Source organism: Gracilinanus agilis, chromosome 3 (genome assembly GCF_016433145.1).
Source record: "Gracilinanus agilis isolate LMUSP501 chromosome 3, AgileGrace, whole genome shotgun sequence".
In the NCBI taxonomy this organism is placed as follows: domain Eukaryota; kingdom Metazoa; phylum Chordata; class Mammalia; order Didelphimorphia; family Didelphidae; genus Gracilinanus; species Gracilinanus agilis.
The window spans coordinates 255,150,362-255,163,505 of NC_058132.1; the positions used below are offsets into that span (position 1 = coordinate 255,150,362).

A 13,144-nucleotide genomic window follows, 5' to 3' on the forward strand; every position below is an offset into this window, starting at 1 on the left:
AAAAATTACAAGTTTTCTTTCTTTTCCCTCTGTAACTTATTTACCTTTTCAGGTTTCTCTCGATTTTTGTGGTTCGATATCAAACTTTCCATTCAGCCCTGGTCTTTTCTGTGCAAATACCTGGAATTCTTCAATTTTGTTGAATGCCCATACTTTCCCCTGGAAATATATAGTCAATTTTGATGGGTAGTTGATCCGTGGTTGCAGGCCCAGCTCTCTTGCCTTTCTGAATATCGTATTCCAAGCCTTATGGTCTTTTAGCGTGGAGGCTGCCAGATCCTGTGTGATCCTGATTGGCGCTCCTTGATATTTGAATTGTCTCTTTCTGGCTTCTTGTAAGATTTTTTCTTTTGCTTGAAAGCTTTTGAATTTGGCAATAATATTTCTAACCGTTTTCTTCTCTGGGTCGAATGTAGTGGGTGTTCTATGAATCCTTTCGATGTCTATATTGCCCTCTTGTTGTAGGACTTCAGGGCAATTTTGCTGAATAATTTCTTTTAGTACGGAGTCCAGGTTTCTATTAATTTCTGGTTTTTCTGGAAGACCAATTATTCTCAAATTGTCTCTTCTAGATCAGTTTTCTTGGTCTGTCACTCTCTCATTGAGATATTTCATGTTTCCTTCTATTTTTTCAGTCTTTTGACTTTGTTTTATTTGTTCTTGTTGTCTTGAGAGATCATTAGCTTCTACTTGCTCAATTCTAGCCTTTAGGGATTGATTTTCGGCTATTATCTTTCGGTTTTCGGCCATAATCTTCTGGTTTTCGGCCATAATCTTCTGGTGTTTCAATCTGGTCATTTCTGGTGTTCAATTGCAAGATTTTACCTTTTAAACAGTTATTTTCTTGCCAGATCTCTTCCATTTTCCTCAAAATCTCATTTTTGAACTCTTCCATAGCTTGTGAGGAGTTTTCCTTATTTGAGGAGGGTCCAGATGCTTGTTTGTTCTCCTCCTCTGTTTGCTCGGTTGTCTGGATTTTCTCTGTGTAAAAGTTGTCGAGTGTTAAAGACTTCTTTTTCTTGTTGTTATTCTTTGTCTTCTGAGTTTCCTGAGACTGGGTAGCCATCATTAGCCCAGCAGCTTCTCAGGTTTATCCTCCCGCTCAGTGTCTGTCCGCGGTCTATTGGCTCCTGAGGTCTGAGTTCTGGTTTTTTCCAAGGTCAAGCCCCCTGGTGGACCCCCTTGCTTGATCCTCTGCAGGAGGTTCCTTTACAAGTCTCAGGGCGCTGCTTCCAGAGTCGTATACCCGTCTGCACTGGTTCCCCACTCAGGTTTTCAGAGCTTTAGTTCCTGGCTGTGTCTGCCTCCACCCACGCCTCCACCCGTGCCTGTGCTCTCAGCCAGTGCTCTGCGCCCAGCGTCCACTCTCTGCTCCCGCGCTCAGATTTCGCTTGCGTTCTTTGGCTTATTGGGGTCCTAAATCTTGCTGCTCTCAGGAACAGGCCCCGGAGCTGCCAATGACTCGATGGGTGCCCCAAACTTGCTCTATTTCTTTTTAGCTGGCTTCAGAGCTATAGATGTTGTGTGTGGAGGGGGTGGGGGTGGGGTGGTTGCTCAGCCCGCTATTTAGTGAGAGCCCTTTATAGCCTGGAAATGTCTCGATTCCACGTACCTTCCACGCTGTGCCCTGTTGTGGGGTTCCTCCATTCGTCTGGACTTGTTTTTATGTCCCCTTGAGGAGTTTTGTGTGTTTCGGTCAGGAGAGGTTAAGAGCTGCTTCTTACTCTACCGCCATCTTAATCCGGAACCTGGAATAATACTTTTGTGCATGCACATAACAAGCAGAATGGTTTCAGAAAAGACTTAAATGAACTGATGCAAAGTGAAGTGAGCAGAACCAGGAGGACATTGTATACAATAACAGCAATGATCAACTATGAATGAATTAGCTATTCTGAGCAAAACAATGATTTAAGACCATTTTGAAGGCCTTATGATGAAAAAATGCTATTCCTCTTCCAGAGTTGATGGAGTCTGAATGAATATCAAAGTATACTTTTATTTTTACTTTATTTTTCTTGGAGTTGTTTTTTGCCTGCTTTTTTTTTCAAAACATAACTAATGTGGAAATATGTTTTGTATAATTTTGAATTGCTTGCCTTCACAGAGATAGAGTAGGGGAGAGAGGAAGAGAATTTGGAACTCAAAATTTTTTTTAAACTGGATGTTAAAATTTTTTCATATGTAATTGAAAAATATTTAATGAAATAAGCAAACATGTTGAGAAAAAAATTTAAGTCAAATTAGAGGAGATAAAAATGAGAATTTTTTTTCCTTCTTTTCTTTCTCCCTCCTTTCCCTCTTTCTTCCTTTCTTCTTTTACCCTCTCTCCTTTCCTTCTTTCTTCCTTCCTTCCTCCTTCCTGCACTCTCTTTTTTTCTTTTTTTCCTTTCCTTCTTTTTTCTTTTCTTTCCTCCATTATTTATTTCTTTTGATACTTTAAATGAAACAATTAAGTTCTTTTCCAAAACAGCCAAACAAAACACTTAATCAGAATCCAATTTGGATTATATTCATAATCTGTGATTTCTTTGGTTTAGGGAACCCCAGTGAAGAACTTCCCTCTACCAGGGCAGATCAACAACTTTACTGCCAATTACAAACTTAAGAAGTTTAAGAGAACAGAAGCGTTAAACAACCAATCTTCAGGCCACCATGTGGCCCACAACACTCCCAGAATTGTGAGATACTTCCATTCCATTCTCATTTTTTATATTTGTACTATTTATCTGTTATTGCCTTATATGTCATAGGATGCTATTCTAAAGCCTTTCTCACTAGATTCCCCCACCCCACCCACCCAGTTTTAAAAGTAGTTGTCAAATAGAATTCCATTCCTAGTAGTCTTACATGCTTAGGTTTATTAAACACTAAATTACTAAGACAATTTGTTTCTTGTCTTCTATGATGTTACTTCATTGGTCTATGCCACTGATTGATTTTTCTGTGTTTAATTTATATTTTAATCCATATTTTATATTTTAAAATTAAAATTTAATTTATATTCTAACCTATATTTTAGATTTAATTTTTTTTACTTAATCTATAGCCATAAAATAATATATCCCTAATAATTTTTGGTCCTAATTGAGGACAGAGTAAAAAATGTTATTTTGAACTTTCCATTCAAAGGAGACTTCTAGGACAGGAATCTCTTCATGTTCCACCAGCTCTACTCTACTCCATCATTTCCCTAAGATACCCCATCATTAGGAAATTCATCATCCTTCTAAATTACAGTTCTATGTTGGAACTCACCTCTCATCCATACTCACAGTCCTCTGATTGAAGGAATGAAGTGTGGAGTAAAGAACTCCTTCCAAAGCTAACATTTGAAGAGTAATCCTGGGTCATCCATCTGGTCATGTATATTGTTTACATATCTCACCTGTTTGTCATGTGTAGTACCCATGCGTAATAAATTGCGCACATCCCATGTATGACATCTCATTTAGAATACCCACTCAACATGTCATTGATTTTCTTACATCATTTATAACATATGCTGTAGAAGTTAAATATGTGTTAATATGTGTTGTACATATTAAATTTATGTGTCCTATATTATATATGTGTTATATGTAACATGCACATCCATAATTTTGTAAATTATAGATGGCATCTGTTGTATATACATATTTGTTATATATCACATATGCATATACACCCACAAGTATGTCTATAAATAAACAGGAGTACACATTTAGAGATATAGAGATGAATATGCATATATATACATATGTGTATAAATATGCATAAATATAAATATTTTAGCTTTGATACTAACATCCCGTTAGAACCCCCAGTACTGTCTACCACTCTCATTGGAGAGCTGGAGTAAAGAACTCATTCTTTTCATTTTAAGAGAGTTCTCAGACCAGGCATATTTTCACATATGTTTCATACCTATATCACCTATACATTGCAGGTCGTATATTACCCTGATATAATAGTTTAGTTACACAAGTATGATGTCACTAATTCTACATAGATAAGGTGTCATTGAGTGTTTGCATTATTTATACACTGTGGCTTATAGTTGTTAATTGTATTATGTGTGTACTTTATTGTTGAAGTATCACAAGTATTGTATATGGCAGGTGTTATAAGATAGGTTTGTTATGCACACATATCTATTATGTCACATATATGTGTGCATTGATGTAGATTAGCCATTTCTTCATGTATATGAAGAGAGAGAGAGAGAGAGAGAGAGAGAGAGAGAGAGAGAGAGAGAGAGAGAGAGAGCCTGAGTATTACACGTGGTATATTGTCCTTGTATCGCTATGTACACATAGAAAGATGAGGAGGAGCCACTTCTCACATGAATATATTTAAATGGAGATCTCTGTCCCACACTCTGAATACAGGCAAAACCCCAATAGACAAATGGGTGAGGAAGTCTTGCCTTTGCGATGAGAATGGGATTGGGCTTTACACCAGCGTTAAACTGGATTGTAGATTTAATGATAATGTCATTTCTACGATATTCTTTTCTTGACCAAAGGAATAAAGCTTCTGACTCAAAAAAAGGACTAATCTTATTTGAGTTCAAATCAATAAAAGAAAGCTAAGAAGACTTTCCTCTGATTCTGAATTCTTGTCCCAGTCTCATTAATATGACCTCTAACAATTTTAGGATGTTGTTCTTGGGGAAAGTTCTGGAAACAAAATGCATTCTCCCCAACTCCCTCCCCCCCAAAAAAAAGTATCTTTTATCTTCAGTCTGATATAAATCATCTCAATGGAAGTATTTTCTTTTTCACAAAAAAACACAACTCAGCATGTACTAATATATGCACTTCCTTTTGGTAATATTGTACAGAACTGACTCATGAAAGGTTACAGCTAGTGGGGATGTTAAAGGTCATTTGATCAAGGCCCATTATTTTATAGATGAAAAAACTGAGGCCCAAAGAAGCCAAGGCAAAGGCTCTCTCTCTGCTAAATCATATTACCTCTTCAACTCTAAACTGAGGCTTTTTCTCTGTATCTTTGAAATGTGTCTATTTCAATGACCTTCAACATTTCTGTTTTTTCCTCCATTGTTTATTCTTCCTTCCTTTCCTCCCTCCTCAAAATCACTATATCTGATCATTAGTAGTAGCACATTATAAAAACATTAAAAGTTCCTGGGAATAAAGAAAAATTCAGGATTTTAAAAAATTACCCATCTTTCAAATATTTACTCATTATCATTTTGGTAACTAGGTATTTTCATGATCAAGGCAGAATTCTATCCTATTGTAACCTGAGTCTCAAAGCCAATTTTCATAAGACTTTCTTAATGGATGAAGAATGACATTTCAATACTTTAGGACTGTCAGAGGTGCATGAAGGGTTGGGTTGAAATGGAAGAGCTGGAGCGAGAAGAGAGAGCCTGCTTGTCTGACTTCCAGATTTGAGAGAGAGGACACAGGGTTCTATAGATTGGTTTTTTTTCCAACTTGAAAACATCAGCCAGATACCTGTTTATGATTCTTTCATTTTCAGCTTTGTTTTGTATGTTATCTTCCTCCATTATATCATCAATAGCTTGAGGGCAGTTTTTTCTTTCTTATATACTGAGTTTTTTTCTTCCTTATATCCTAAGCACTTAACATGGTAACTAGTACATAATATGTGCTTAATAAATGTTTGTTGAATTCAAAATTGAAATGAATTCTTTTTTTTTAACTTTTACCTTCTGACTTGGAATAGATGTTAAGTATCCATCCTAAAGCAGAAGAGCAATAAGGGCTAGGCTGCTGGGGTTAAATGAATTGCCCAGGACCACATAGCTAGGAATTGTCTCAGGTCGAATTTCAACCCCCGTCCTCCTGACTCTAGGGCTAGTGCTCTGTCTACAGTGCTACCTAGCTGCCCCTGAATTGAATTTTTCCAGAGTCTTTCTCTCCCTTCATGGACCTGAAGAGAATCTGAATCTGTCTAGAACAGTGTTGGTGAACCTTTAAAAAGTTTGAGTGCCCAGAGGGCAAATTCAAGCTGTCTGTGAGCCCCTATTTTACTGGAGAGAGCTGAGGGAGAAAGTGCTTGCTTTGGTCTGCTGGACAGAAGGGTGAGGCATGCAAAAAAATGTCCTGGAGCCCTGGGAAGAGGGGGAACAGAGCAGCACCCCAAGTACTGGCTCTGTACATGTGCCATGTCTTTGCCAACGAGGGTCTAGAAGAACTTCTGTATTAAAGCTGGAAGTCAAAAGAATAAGACCTTTCATCTCCCTCAAATTCTTGCCAACTCCATCTTTTATATAAGCCTAGAGCAGTGATGAATCAATCTGAAACAGTAAGGAGAGTCTTCTGCAAATAGACATGGGTTATAGTATAATGAAAAATTCACTAAATTCCATGAACATTGAGACCATGAGGTACATTTCCTCTTCTACTTGGTCGCTCATCATATGGTAGTTTTGATTCTATGGGATAAATCCCTTACTGACTTTAGAACCTAATCATATTAAAGTGTGACTAAATTGTGTTCTGCCTTCAAAGGCTCTATAGTCTAGCCAAACTTCCCCTAGCTGATATACTTCTGGCTAAACATTCCTTCTCCTGCTTCCTTGCCTTAGGCAAATCAGTACCCTATGCCTGGCATGCCTTCTCTACCTACCATTGCCCTCTTGGAATCCCCACCTCCTTTTTTTTTTTTTTTGCACTGAACGTGATGACTTTATTGATGGTACACAAGATAGGACTATGCTCCTCCCCCCACTACAGGGGTGCCTGGGGCAGGGATGTGAAGAGGGCATGGGATCCCCAGCACAGGGACATAGGTTATTTTGGATGTGGGCTCCCCAGTGGTGGAACTACTCTTTTTTTGGCTGGGGATGAAGATCCATCATGGCTTTCCACTTTACTCCTTGGTGGCCATGTACTTCATGAGGTCTACTACACGGTGGCTGTAACTGTACTCGTTGTCATACCAAGAAATGAGCTTGACAAAATGGTCGTTGAGGGCAATGCCAGCGCCAGCATCGAAGGTAGAAGAGTGGGTGTCGCTGTTAAAGTCACAGGATACTACCTGGTCCTCTGTGTAGCCCAAGATGCCCTTTAAGTTCCCCTCTGCAGCTTGCTTCACCACCTTCTTAATATCGTCATATTTGGCAGCTTTCTCCAGGCGGCAGGTCAGATCCACCACAGACACATTGGGAGTAGGAACACGGAAGGCCATGCCTGTGAGCTTCCCGTTCAGCTCAGGTATGACCTTGCCCACAGCCTTGGCGGCACCCGTGGAAGCAGGGATGATATTCTGGGCAGCCCCACGCCCATCCCGCCACAGCTTGCCAGAGGGGCCATCTACTGTCTTCTGGGTAGCAGTAATGGCATGGACTGTGGTCATGAGTCCTTCCACAATGCCGAAGTTGTCATGAATGACCTTGGCCAAGGGGGCCAAGCAGTTGGTAGTGCAGGAGGCGTTACTGACGATCTTGAGGGAATTGTCGTATTTCTCATGGTTCACCCCCATCACGAACATTGGGGCATCAGCAGAAGGGGTAGAGATAATGACTCGCTTGGCTCCACCCTTCAAGTGAGCCCCGGCCTTTTCCATGGTGGTAAAGACGCCAGTGGATTCCACAACGTACTTGGCTCCAGCATCTCCCCATTTAATGTTAGCGGGATCCCGCTCCTGGAAAATGGTAATGGGTTTTCCGTTGATCACCAGCTTTCCATTCTCTGCCTTTACGGTGCCCTTGAACTTGCCATGGGTGGAATCATACTGGAACATGTAAACCATGTAGGAGAGGTCAATGAAGGGGTCATTGATGGCCACAATTTCTATGTCTTTGCAGCTGAATGTTGCCCTGGTCACCAGGCGTCCAATACGGCCAAATCCGTTGACTCCGACCTTCACCATCTTGTCTAAAGGATGCGACTGCAGCAGAGGATTCTGGCAGCGAGCTTGGGTGTAGAGCTGAGCTCCCCACCTCCTTTTAAAGCTCAGGTGCTACTTTCCATGTAAGATATTTTCTAATCTCTTTAGTCATTCATTAGTGCTCTCCCCGCAAAACCTAAAATAAATGCATTATGCTTTATGTGTCTTTTTTGGTGTATATATTTTACAAGTAGAATAAAAGTTTACTGAAGGCAGGGACTATTCCTTTTTGTCTTTGTATTTCTAGTACCCATCACAGTGCTGTGCATTTAATAAATGCTTGTCAGATGAATGACTGATCTTAGTCCAACTATGATAGATGATGTTATCCACCAAGAGTAAAGAATACTAGGGTCACTACTATATCTATGTTCTAGAGATCATAGAGAAGTGAAAAAGACCTGTGTACACAAAAGTATTTATAGATGCTCTCTTTGTGGCAGTAAAAAAAAAAAAGGAAACTGATGGGATGTCCATCAAATGGGGGAATAACTGAACAAGTCGTGGTATATGATTGTAACAGAATACAACTGTGCCATAAAAAAATTCAATGGGATGATTTTGGGAAAACTTGGGAAGACTTGTTTGAACTGATGCAAAATGAAGTGAGCAGAACCAGGAGAGCATAGTATGCAGTAACAGAAATATTGTATGATGATCAACTGTAAAGGACTAAACTATTATCAGCAATGCAAAGACCCAAGACAACCCTAAGGGACTATCCCCAGCCACAAAAGGAAATATCAGAGTATGAATGCAGATCAAACCATGACATTTCTTGCCTTATTTGCTTCATGAATTTTTTCTTATATGTGTGACATATGTCTTCTTTTACAACATGAGTAGTAAGGAAATTCATATTGTAGGACAACACTGAAATGACCTATTTGAGATTGTTTGCCACCTGGGAAGGGAAGAGAAGGAGAAAGGGAGAAAATTTGGGTTGCAAAAGGTCAGAAAGCAATCAATGCTAAGTATTGGTTCCAAGGCAAAAAAAAAAATTGGGTTGCAAAAGGTCAGAAAGGAATCAATGCTAAGTATTGGTTCCAAGGCAAAAGAGCAATAAAGGGTAACCAGTTGGGATTAAGTGACTTGCCCAGGTTCACACAGCTAGAAAGTATACTTATATAAAGTGTTTTAAGATTTGCTAAGACACTTTCAGATATTCTCTCATTTGATTCTCACAACAACACTGTAGAGAATGTGTATTACTATCCCTATTTTATAGAGAGGCGTTTAGTAACTTGCCTGGTGTTCACACAGCTAGGAAGAACCTGAGATAGGATTGGAACTCAGGTCTTATTGACTCCAGGTCCAACATTCTATCCACAGTCAATGAGCTGGACTGTGAAAGAGTATAATGAAGGCTTGGGGTTTGGAGTAACTGCTGTGAGAAGTGGGCTAAGGAATTAATGAAATGAATATGAAAATGTCTGCCTCTAGTCTGCCTAAACTCACATACATTATGACCAAAGAGTTCCCCTTTACTCGAAAGATATTCTATTTTGTCATTAATTGCATTGTATGCCTCCCTCTCCCACTTTCCCCCATCCTTGCTCTTCATACTCTATTTCAGTAATACTTTCTCGTCTCTGAGGACCTCTCTTCATCCACATTGCCTCTCTAGGCAGCAGAAGTGTCTTAGAATTCCAAGGCTGTATAATGTGGTCAAGAGTCAACACATACAAATCTTCCTCATTTGTAAAATGGGGATAATAGCATCTACCTCCCAGAGTTGTTGGGAGGGTCAAATGAGATATTTTAAATATACCCCTTAACACAGTGCCTAGAACATAATAGACATATAAATGTTAGCTATGATGATGATGTTTCATCTTTTTTTTTTATTGGACTTGTGGTTTATTATTGGGTTGATAGGAATTCTAAAGTTTTTCAAAGTTGGTTTTCTCTTTAGGGTAATTATTGTATAAAGGTTTTATTTCCACTCATTTTACTCCGCATCAGTTCATAAATGTTCTTCAGTTTCCTCTGAAAATATCCTTTTCTCCATTTCTTATAGTACAATAATACTCCATTAATATTAATATACCATAATTTGTCAGTCTATTCCTCAATAAGAGGACACTCCATCCACTTAGTTTCTACTCTTCAGCTACTATGAAAAGAGTTGCTTTAAACATCTTGTAAAGATAGATAGATAGATAGATAGATAGATAGATCCTTTTCCTCTTAATTTTTTGGAGATATAGGCTTCGTAGTGGTATAGCTGGGTCAAAGAGTATGCAGTTTGATTTTTCTGTACATAGATCCAAATTGTTTTCAAGAATAACTCTACCAACAGTACATTTGATATATCTATTTTACCATAACCCCTTCAACATTTTTCATTTTCCCCTATTGCTACCTTTTATAGGTATGAGGTGGAATCTCAGAGTGGCTTTAACTTTTCTCTAATTTTTAGTGATTTAGAGCATTTTTAAAAAATGATTGTTGATAGCATAGATGTCATCCTTTGAAAACTATTCATATCCTTTAGTCATTTATCTATTAGAGAATGAATCACATTCTTATAAATTTGAATAGATTCCTTACATATCTGGAATTAGGTACTTCTCAGACAAATTTGTTGCAAAGATATTTTCCAGTTATAGATTTCCTTTCTAATTTTTATTACATTAGATTTATTAGTGCAAAACTTTTTATAGATTCACAAATACAAAAGATAATTTCTTCTTTGCTTCTCTGTTGTGATCTTCTATATCTAGGTTATACATCCATTTGGAAATCATCTTGTTGTATGTAATGTGGTATTAGTCTAAACATAATTTCTGCCGGATTGTTGCCAAATTGTCCCAAAATTTTTTGTCAAATGGTTGTCTTTTGCTCTGTGTGTGTGTGTGTGTGTGTGTGTGTGTGTGTGTGTGTGTTTTGCTTCTCTTTGCTGTGCACCTACTCTGTTCTACTGATTAAAATGTCTCTGTTTCTCTCTCTTACAGTATCTCTGATTCTCTTAATGTCTCTCTTTTTCTCCATCTTGGCTTCCTATCTCTTTCTTTCTATTTCATTTTCTGGGTTTGTTTCTTTCTGTGTCTTTTTAACAGAGTAGAACTATCTTAATTATTTCTACTTCATGGTACAATTTGAGATCAGATATTCATTGTGGTGAAGAGAGAGGGCATAACTGCTTTGCAGAATTCTTCTGTCAGTTAAGGAGAGTTTAGAATCTTGGGAAAAAGACAGTTGGTCCTGGGAACTCGTGGAGAGAACCAGGGTCCATCTGAGCTCCTTCTTTAGATTGAAACCTGGCCTATATTTTGCAGCTTTCTTTTAAAATTGTTAATTTAGCTAATTCCTTTGAATCTCCCTACCCTACCTTATTCCCACCTTCATTTTCCCTACCTGAATGTCTGAGAAGTTTGGATATGAGAATAGATCTCATAGTTAGTTCAAATCTGTGATAGCTTAGTCAAATAGGGCTTACCCTTGTTGCAAATTTACTTTATTGAATCATTGTATCCAGCTTTCCTACCCCTTTGATTACAAATCCTTTTGAGGCTGAAGTAAGCTGGGCTACGCAGCCTCACGTTCCTGCTTCCCTTCCCCCACCTGAAGCTTTCTCTAAGCGGCTGTTAGGGCTACCTTGTAACCTTTACCCTGCCAATCTATCCTAGAAGACAATAGACCCTGTTTGTATTTAATCAAGACCTTTTGGCTACTTCATTAGTTGATTAATAAGAGAGGGAGGAAGAGAGAGAGGAATAACATACTCTCTGGAGTTTGAGGGAAGCTGAGGGTATCCATTTTGAAGGAAGTGTAACTTCAGTACTTCCTTCTAGTCCCTTCCTGTGAAACTGACTAAAGCCTCAAGTCAGTTTCAAGCTGTTCTTGGCTGGCTCTAACCTAGCTCTGTAAAGTGTCCCTTTTACTTGAAGGGCTCAGTCTATTTCCCTTCAGTGTTTTGTCTCTAACCTGGGTCCCAGTCTGTGTTTCCCTGCTGCTGTTGCCTGCCTTAGATTAACTCATCCTCTCCTTGCAACTCTTGGTACCTCAGTGTTATATTCCCTAAACTCAGACATTCCCTTATTTCTCCTACCACCTCAACTACCAACCTTCACTATTGTACCTTCCTCATCCACTATATTGCCTTAGGTATTCACAAACCCCCATCCACAGTGCCTATCCTCAGTTCCAACCAGCTACTACCTATAGCCTAGTCCCTTGATTACCTCCAGCCTTGGGTCCCTTGCCTTGCCTTATTCCCTATTCCTACCAGCTATTACTCCTAGCTTCAGTCCCATATTACATCCTAAAATCCCCTTATAACATCTCGTGAGCACAGTCAACAAAAAATCTACAATCTTCTGATCCAAAAAAAAAATGAATCTGGCAAGAATGACATCACCACATCATAGACCTCTTTCCATCCCAGTTTTTTTATTGTCTTTGAGATTCTTTTCCTAGCTCTGTAAAATACTACTGTTTGATTGGTACAGCACTGAATAAGTAAAAAAATTTAGATATTATTGTCATTTTATTATATTAGTTTGACTTATTCATAGAGCAATTAATATTTCTCTAATTATTGAAGTTGGTCTTTATTTTTGCAAATTATTATTTCTTTTAGTTAGATTCATTCTCTAGGTAAATCTTGGTAGATACACATCCAAACATTTTATCATTTATGTAATTACTCTGAATGAAACTTCTCCATCTAGCTTTCTTGCTGATTTTGTTGGTTATATATAAGAACATTGATGATTTATGTGCATTTATTTTACACCTTACAATTTTGTTAATGTTATTAATTATTTCAATTATTTTTAGTTGACTCTCTAGGGTTCCTTAAATACACAAACATATTATCTGCAAAAAGTGATGATTTTGTTTCCTCTTCACCTATATCTATCCCATCATTTTCTCCTTCCTATCTTGTTGCTGTATCTAACATTTCTAGCACTATGTTAAATAGTAGTAGTGATAATAAGCATCCTTGTTTTTAAGGCTTTTCTGTATTATACATTGTATTTACTTTTAGAATTAGAAAATATTATTTACCATAGAAAGAAAAATAGATTTATTCTTTTGATCTCTAGCATTTTTAATAGAAATTAGTGTTGAATTTTGTCAAAAAAGCCTTTTTTCTGGTTCTTCTTTTTCATAGAATTTTAACTAGGATGGAGAAATTGATAATTTTCCCCAGGGCATCAAAGTGTACAGAATATCTGTATCACCATGTTAGGTGCACCATTGCTGCACTGCAATGGCTGGTCCCTGGTACACAGACACTACCCAGCTCTTCAGTGGCAGCCAATCT

General features: G+C 38.2%; 1 protein-coding gene across 1 annotated transcript; it reads right to left on the reverse strand.

Moving 5' to 3' along the window:
- Positions 1–6,660: 6,660 nt before the first annotated feature.
- Positions 6,661–7,907, reverse strand: LOC123242228 (glyceraldehyde-3-phosphate dehydrogenase-like). Its single transcript, XM_044669815.1, has one exon. It carries the CDS (start codon positions 7,849–7,851, stop codon positions 6,850–6,852), a length of 1,002 nt encoding a protein of 333 aa, XP_044525750.1. The 5' UTR covers positions 7,852–7,907; the 3' UTR covers positions 6,661–6,849.
- Positions 7,908–13,144: the final 5,237 nt, after the last annotated feature.

Excerpts from the sequence above, each read along its gene's own strand:
- LOC123242228 (XM_044669815.1), bottom strand. The coding sequence starts at position 7,851 with ATGGTGAAGGTCGGAGTCAACGGATTTGGCCGTATTGGACGCCTGGTG.